The sequence below is a fragment of the Wyeomyia smithii genome, chromosome 2, assembly GCF_029784165.1.
Source record: "Wyeomyia smithii strain HCP4-BCI-WySm-NY-G18 chromosome 2, ASM2978416v1, whole genome shotgun sequence".
Classification (NCBI taxonomy): domain Eukaryota; kingdom Metazoa; phylum Arthropoda; class Insecta; order Diptera; family Culicidae; genus Wyeomyia; species Wyeomyia smithii.
Window position 1 is genome coordinate 268,959,352 of NC_073695.1, and position 7,798 is coordinate 268,967,149.

At 39.1% G+C, this 7,798-nt stretch overlaps 1 protein-coding gene across 1 annotated transcript; it reads right to left on the reverse strand.

Annotated features, from left to right (window-relative positions):
- Window positions 1–5,350: 5,350 nt before the first annotated feature.
- Window positions 5,351–7,325, reverse strand: LOC129723534 (putative polypeptide N-acetylgalactosaminyltransferase 9). Its single transcript, XM_055677810.1, has 3 exons — window positions 6,741–7,325; window positions 5,866–6,683; window positions 5,351–5,809 (listed from the first exon to the last, which is right to left on the reverse strand). The coding sequence occupies exons 1-3, from the start codon at window positions 7,282–7,284 to the stop codon at window positions 5,420–5,422; spliced, it is 1,752 nt and encodes a 583-aa protein (XP_055533785.1). The 5' UTR covers window positions 7,285–7,325; the 3' UTR covers window positions 5,351–5,419.
- Window positions 7,326–7,798: the final 473 nt, after the last annotated feature.

Here is a 7,798-nt window from a genome sequence, read left to right on the forward strand (position 1 = left end):
CTTGCCACTGCTCGTCAGAACCCCCAGAAACGATTTTAAAACACTAATAGCCATGAAATTCGATTTTGATCTTACATTACAACAGTATTGCTGCCGGTTGAAACAAGCTAGCGCACCGTTTCTGAAGCAAAACGAACCTGTTATTATTCACTGTCCATTCACTGGGCTCGAAATTCCCATCGTTGAGTAAAATTAAATTCACTTTCTTTATAAATTTAATAAAAGTCTTGAAATAAAATTGAATTAACTTTCTTTATAAATTTAATAAAAGTCTTGAAAAAGACTGTTTGTGAACTGCGTGTTAAAGTTGTGCAAACAGGAACACCGGGAGTCCGCTAACTGGAAACAGAAATGCTGCGACCGCCATGGAATTCGATTTTGGTCTTACATTACAACAGTATTGCTGCCCGTTAAAACAAGCTAGCGCACCGTTTCTGAAGCAAAACGAACCTGTTATTATTCACTGTCCATTCACTGGGCTCGAAATTCCCATCGTTGAGTAAAATTGAATTAACTTTCTTTATAAATTTAATAAAAGTCTTGAAAAAGACTGTTTGTAAACTGCGTGTTAAAGTTGTCCAAACAGGAACATCGGGAGTCCGCTAACTGCAAACAGAAATGCTGCGACCGCGACGCGCACAGGTCTAGCTCAAAATGCGAAATGACTGAACGCGCGGACGGTTCTTTTCCTTTTATACTCGCACACTGGCAACTGATAAGCTCCGCCCGGTTTAATTTTTCTTTCATTTCCTTAGCTGCATATGTTCCCGCAATCACACGCAATGAGAAATTATCTCAAGCAATCTGCGGCGGGACAAATGAATTCAATTTAAGTTTTGATTTATGACGGCTTGCCACTGCTCGTCAGAACCCCCAGAAACGATTTTAAAACACTAATAGCCATGAAATTCGATTTTGATCTTACATTACAACAGTATTGCTGCCGGTTGAAACAAGCTAGCGCACCGTTTCTGAAGCAAAACGAACCTGTTATTATTCACTGTCCATTCACTGGGCTCGAAATTCCCATCGTTGAGTAAAATTGAATTAACTTTCTTTATAAATTTAATAAAAGTCTTGAAAAAGACTGTTTGTGAACTGCGTGTTAAAGTTGTGCAAACAGGAACATCGGGAGTCCGCTAACTGCAAACAGAAATGCTGCGACCGCGACGCGCACAGGTCTAGCTCAAAATGCGAAATGACTGAACGCGCGGACGGTTCTTTTCCTTTTATACTCGCACACTGGCAACTGATAAGCTCCGCCCGGTTTAATTTTTCTTTCATTTCCTTAGCTGCATATGTTCCCGCAATCACACGCAATGAGAAATTATCTCAAGCAAACTGCGGCGGGACAAATGAATTCAATTTAAGTTTTGATTTATGACGGCTTGCCACTGCTCGTCAGAACCCCCAGAAACAATTTTAAAACACTAATAGCCATGAAATTCGATTTTGATCTTACATTACAACAGTATTGCTGCCGGTTGAAACAAGCTAGCGCACCGTTTCTGAAGCAAAACGAACCTGTTATTATTCACTGTCCATTCACTGGGCTCGAAATTCCCATCGTTGAGTAAAATTGAATTAACTTTCTTTATAAATTTAATAAAAGTCTTGAAAAAGACTGTTTGTGAACTGCGTGTTAAAGTTGTGCAAACAGGAACATCGGGAGTCCGCTAACTGCAAACAGAAATGCTGCGACCGCGACGCGCACAGGTCTAGCTCAAAATGCGAAATGACTGAACGCGCGGACGGTTCTTTTCCTTTTATACTCGCACACTGGCAACTGATAAGCTCCACCCGGTTTAATTTTTTAACAAGACAAGAACGAGCCAGTATTGTCATTCGCTGGGTGAGGGTAGGGAGAAGCTTTGTGCTGGATATGTCGTTGCAATGAAACCTAATGAAAATAGAGCTGTGAAGAAATTAAAATCAATGATTTGAGCATGTAAAAATCAAAGATGTGGTAATTCTAGTTTTCTTTCCTCTTGCTCACTGTGTTGTGTGTCAATGAACGATTACTCGGAGTAGTCCTACGTCAATAATGCGGTTGTGTGTCAGATATAACCTTCTACTTTTTTAATTTATGCAAGAATGTTAATGGTTACTCAAAGATGCGCGAAAACCTATTTTCCATAACTTATCAGTATTTTTAAACCTTTCTTATGCCCATTTAGAAATATTTTCAGAAGCAAAAATAAAAAAAAAAAATATTTTTTTCAATTGATACAAGAGGTCACACTCAAAGATGCGTGAAAACCTATTTCTCATCACCTATCAGTATTTTAAAACCATTCTTATGCCCATTTAGGACAATTTTCAACTAGCAAAAAACATTTTTTAATTGATGCAAGACTGTTGGTGGTTATTCACAGATGCGCGAAAACCTATTTCTTATCACCTATCAGTATTTTTAAACCTTTCTTATGCCCATTTAGAGAAAATTTTAACAAGCAAAAAAATTTTTTTTTAAATTGCTGCTAGAATGTAAATTGTTACTGAAGGATGCGTGAAAACCTATTTCCCATCGCCGATTAGTATTTTTAAACCTTCCTTATGCCCATTTTGGACAATTTTGGTTTATTGTTTTCAAAACTTACTACAAACATTTTTTGAAGCAATTTATGGCCCAAAAACAGTTGCTGTATCATTTATTTTCAATTTCGATACGTTTTAAAAAGTTACGTTTTATCGAGGTAAAAGTTACGTTATGTCGAGTTTCGTTATATCGAGGTTGCCTTATATCGAGGTATGACTGTATATACCAAAAGCTGGGAAAATCAAAAAAATCATTACAAAGCTGAATTTTTTTTTGTTACCGATATGGCCTAACCATGGTCAAAGATGCGATCAAATGTTCCGTAATCTCGAAAAATACATTTTATTCTTGACAGTAAAGCCATAGATGTAAAAGCTAAGAGGAATATTCAACTGATCGACTTTAGGCTAATTAGCTCCTACTAAAGGATGTCAAATTAAAAAATTGGTCAACCTCAAGTTGCCGTATTATTTTTATCGTGTATCAAACACAACTTGAATACCCCTCATTTTAAAGATATGTGTGTGTATAGGTTTTTAATAGTTTATTTGACACGGCACGATACAATTCATGTTTAACTGAGCCAAGTGCAATTTTTATTGATTTTAAATTAGCAGCAAAGATGACTAAAACAAGTTAGGTATGATTCTATTAGTTTCATTTGAAAGTTGTGAAAATTTTCTACTAAATACAGCTCCTATATGTGTAAATGAATGAGAAGATTATCATTCTGGAAGCAAAAATGTGCAAAAGTAGTTCCGTTTTGAACGTACTTTGATCTTTTCCAACAAGCAGGAGCGGTTACATTATTGTATTTAGTTCAAATTGAACGTTTTTCATTTTGATTTTAATGCAGCATGTTTGGCGGAGAAACTGTATCAACATAAAACTGGCAATCAATCCATCAAACATGCTGCAATAAAATTGAAATTTTTCCAAAACTAAAGCAGAGTTGGTGTTCAAGAACGAACTGTAGATCAGTCAAGAAAGCTCAATTTGAGCTAAACAACAATAATGTTAACCACGTCTTTTTGGGAGAAAGCCTTAAAATAAGTTTAAAACAGTACTACTTTTGTACATTTTTGCTTCGAGAATGTTGATTTTCACATTCATTTAGACATGTAGAAGCTGTATCTAGTAGAAAGTTTTCTTAGCTTCCTAATGAAACTAATAGAATTGCTTTGAGTTGTATGACCCAAAAGTAAGAGCAATTCTATGGAAGAGTATCGAAGAAACTTCAAAGTGAAATAATTCCGAGTAGATTAAAGATATGTGAATAACATTTAAAAAAATACTAAAATACTTATTTAACATAATTCTAAGACAAACCAATTTTTTTGAAGATCTTTGAATTAATGAGCTTATATGTAAAGGTTATTTTTTCTATTATAGAAAACGATGTGAAAAAAACTGGCAGGTAAACTTGCTTAACATGGTTTTGATATATCAAAACATTCTCTAACAGTATTTTGCGGTTTCATTCAATCAAATGGTACTCTCTAAGAAATGTCAACCTTTGTTCCCACATTTAGAATAGAGACCGAACTTTAAAGCTATTTTTTGGATGGACAAAATTATTATGAACAACTTTGCCGAACACACAATCTCGATCAAACAAATCGTTCTGGTTCTAAACATATTAGTATCATTATTGAGCACTCACCGCCATGGCTAAGTTGCTTAACGGTTTGTTTTCTTATAAGAAACCCACTGTATTTTTTTAAGAGAATACAAGCCATACATATCTTTAACCCTTAAATGCGCAATGTTGTTTTAAAACAACACTACTAAAAACGTTTTAAAATATACGTATTTTAGTATTTTTTAGAAATAAAATTCATTAGAACAACTCTCTAGACTCTAACGAAGAAAACTTAACAGCTGGAAGTACTGTATTTGAATGTTTTGTATTTATTTTTGGTGTCAAAATCTCGGAAATGGAAAAAAACATGTCGAGATTCCCGACTGGTGCTGACTATCTTTGAAGATAAATTTTAAAATAAGGTTAGTGGATAGTGGAAATGTTTGTATTATCAGTAATTATACTAACAAAAGGTCAATTTTAAAGTTACTATTAACAAAAGTAATTGTTTCGACTTTATTCTGCGAAAAAGTCACAGTGTTGTTTGAAAACAACATGGTAATATTTGCACATTGAAAAGTAAATCTTTCAATTTTTTATGCATATTGGTTAGTTTTAGAGCAAATAACCTGTTGAACAAAGATTTTATGTTTTTAAATCATTTTTTAACATCGTGCGCATTTAAGGGTTAAATTGCAGCAGTTCTGATTTCAAACCGGGCAAACAGGAACTGATAATAATGTACATAAAACTGCTGCCTCTACTATCAACTTCTTTTGTGCTACCGTTGAAAGATCAACTGATTTTTGGGGTTCGGTTAGATTCTCAAGATCAGTGTTTATCTAAACATGAAATAACCTTACCTTACCTTTCTCCGACAGCACTAGAAATTTAACTTTTTTCTCTTCACACAAACACTTTCCACGGCAAGCACTGACTAAAACCTCGATTTATTTCACTGTCACACTTATTTTTCCAACAAAATCAGACATAATTACATAATTGTTAACCGAAATAGAACTCTACCGTTTGCGAGACAACCATGCGTTACGGTGTTTGCGAAAAATTTTGACGTTTGCTCACGGCCGTCGTCGCTTGCTTCGATACAGCGTAACACCTCACGATTCGCGGCGGATTCGGGTTCGTTTTTTTCTCGTTCGCCGATCGTTTGATACATGCGGAGGTGGTATTTACACGATGTTTGGAAGTAAATACGTTTAACTAAAAACTTTCGTGTAAATATTTTATTATTTTTAATCTAGAAGCTAATTATACTTCCAAAATATCTAAACTAAGCCTCACGGGTTAGAGAAAATCGAAACATCCAGCTTGATCAGATTGACCAGCCACATCTGGGCGTCCCGCTTAGCGTCACAGTCTTCCATCGTTAGGGTTTTGTAGTCCTCCAGGTTAACCGCCAAACATTTGCCATGTTTAACGCTTCGGAACTGGCCGGTCGCGTTGACATTTTCCCACTCCTGGTTGCCACGGGCCCTATGGCATCCAAACACCACCACACTGCCACTACCGGTATAGTCGATGCAGTTTCGCCTACTGTTCAGCTCCCGGTAGTAGTTGTGGGTCCAAAACTGGTTGCGCTCCTGATGATCACAGAGTGCCATGTGCAGCAGACTTTGCTCTTTTATGTACTCCAAACACATTCCGTCTCCGATTGCTTTGTTTTTCATCTGTTAAGAGTCAAATTTTATTTGTAATTTTAGTTGCTTACATCACACTAATTTACCTCTCCCCGAAAAGCTCCCACCACCATTGGATTGTGCATCTCCGGAAAAGCATTCTCCACATAGTATCGGAAGGTTTTACAGTTTGCCTGCTTGCGGATTTGTCTTCTAGAACACAACTCGCCCGCTTCCTCGATTGGATATTTCGGAACTCCGTAGATATCGTAAATCACATGCTTATATTCGTCCATCCATACTTCCGCTAGCCGTAGCGAGTTGGCGCGTACCACATCCTTTGACGTTTGCTGCATGTACGGATGGCCGGTCTTCTGAATGTGGGCCACCCGGGAGCAAGGTACGGTAACCATCCTGCCACCGCACATCCAACTCTTGATCGACAGCTCAATGTTTTCCACCCCGTAGATCTCGAAGCCTTCGTCATACCAACCGACATGCTCGAAGAACCGTTTAGTGATGGAAAAAAGCCCCCCGGACATTGCTGGCGTTTCGAACGGTTCCATCTTGTTTTCCGGTTTCTTTTTACGAGACCACCGCCCCCACCAGCCAAAGTTTAGATCCCAATCGTAAGCCCCGTAGAAGCTTGGTGCATTCTCTGACCGTAAATGCATATCATGCTCATCGATCCAGTCGATTGTCGGTATCGCGATGGTGCTCCAATTTCGGGCGACCGGGTCCAGTAAAGCCTCCAGCCATCCCTCGATACACTCTACGTGGGCATCTAGGAAGGTGAGAACTTCTGCGGTGGCGCTGCGCGCTCCCAGTAGCCGGGCTCGCATCAATCCCAACCTCTCTTCAGCTCGAATGATTCGCACTTTCGGGTAGGGTACAAAATATTCCCTCAGTTGGATTTTTAAATGAGCTAAAAATACCAAAATTAGTAATCCATATTCATGTTCAATATGATAGAAAAACTCACGAAGATAGGAGAAATCATCCACCAGTATGATCTCCTTGATCAACTTTCCCGGCGAGCGATCCAGAATCGAATGAACCGTTCGCACAAGCACTGACCAAGCTTCGTTGTAGAACACAATCACAATCGAGGTTTCCGGTAGATCTGCGAGATACCTTCCGGGTTTCTTACACCAAGCGTCCCGAATATCGGGCAGCCTTCGCCGCACCGGTATCAGATCGGATATGTACTGATTTAGACCTTGACTGTCGTAGCCCAGTTTAATCATCTTAGCGATCGATTCTTCCGTTGAGCCTAGAGTTACGGCATATCCGAGATCTCCTGGTGGTGTCCATTCGTTGCCAGTTTTTGTCGATGTGGTCGATTCCGGATTTCGGTCGATTCGGAGTTTGGCCAACTGTTGCTGCACCAGGAGCAGGGCACTTTTACCGGAGGCATCCTTTCCGTTGTTAAGATAGCCCAAAAAGCAAACTAGAAGTACTACGGCCACCAGCACTAACAGGTGCCGTGAGATCTGTCGAGACAATGTTAGCAATTTTCGTGACATCCGTCCTGCGTGTCGCTGGCGAAAGGACTGGCGTACTTTCTCCTGGCTGATAACCGTTCTGACTGAAAAATCGACATAATTTGACCTTATTTTCCGTTCGATAGTTAACACTCGCCAGGTCGCTCGTGGATGACATTAAAAAAATGCACAAGAAAGAACAAAAATGAAAGGTACTGTTTTAAAATCTTTAACGGGACGTAAAACAGCGCGTCCCCAAAAAACGTCCCATCGTCGTGATCTTCGCATCGATCGATTTCCGTGTCATCTTCACCGGTCAACCCGAAGTCATAAAGTCGCCGAAACCAGATTTTAGGATCGCTTCCTTTCCACATGGGACACAACCAGCTGGGAAGAAGCGCGCAGAGAATGAGAACCGCTCGGGAAACCTGTTTCTGTTTTTTTGGCTGGCCGTTCTCTCTGACGAATGCGCTTTTTGCGCAGTCACCGTTCCTCCCGTGAGTGAGTTGCATCACACCCCGATCCCTTTAACGGTGACCACTCTTGCATGAGGGGA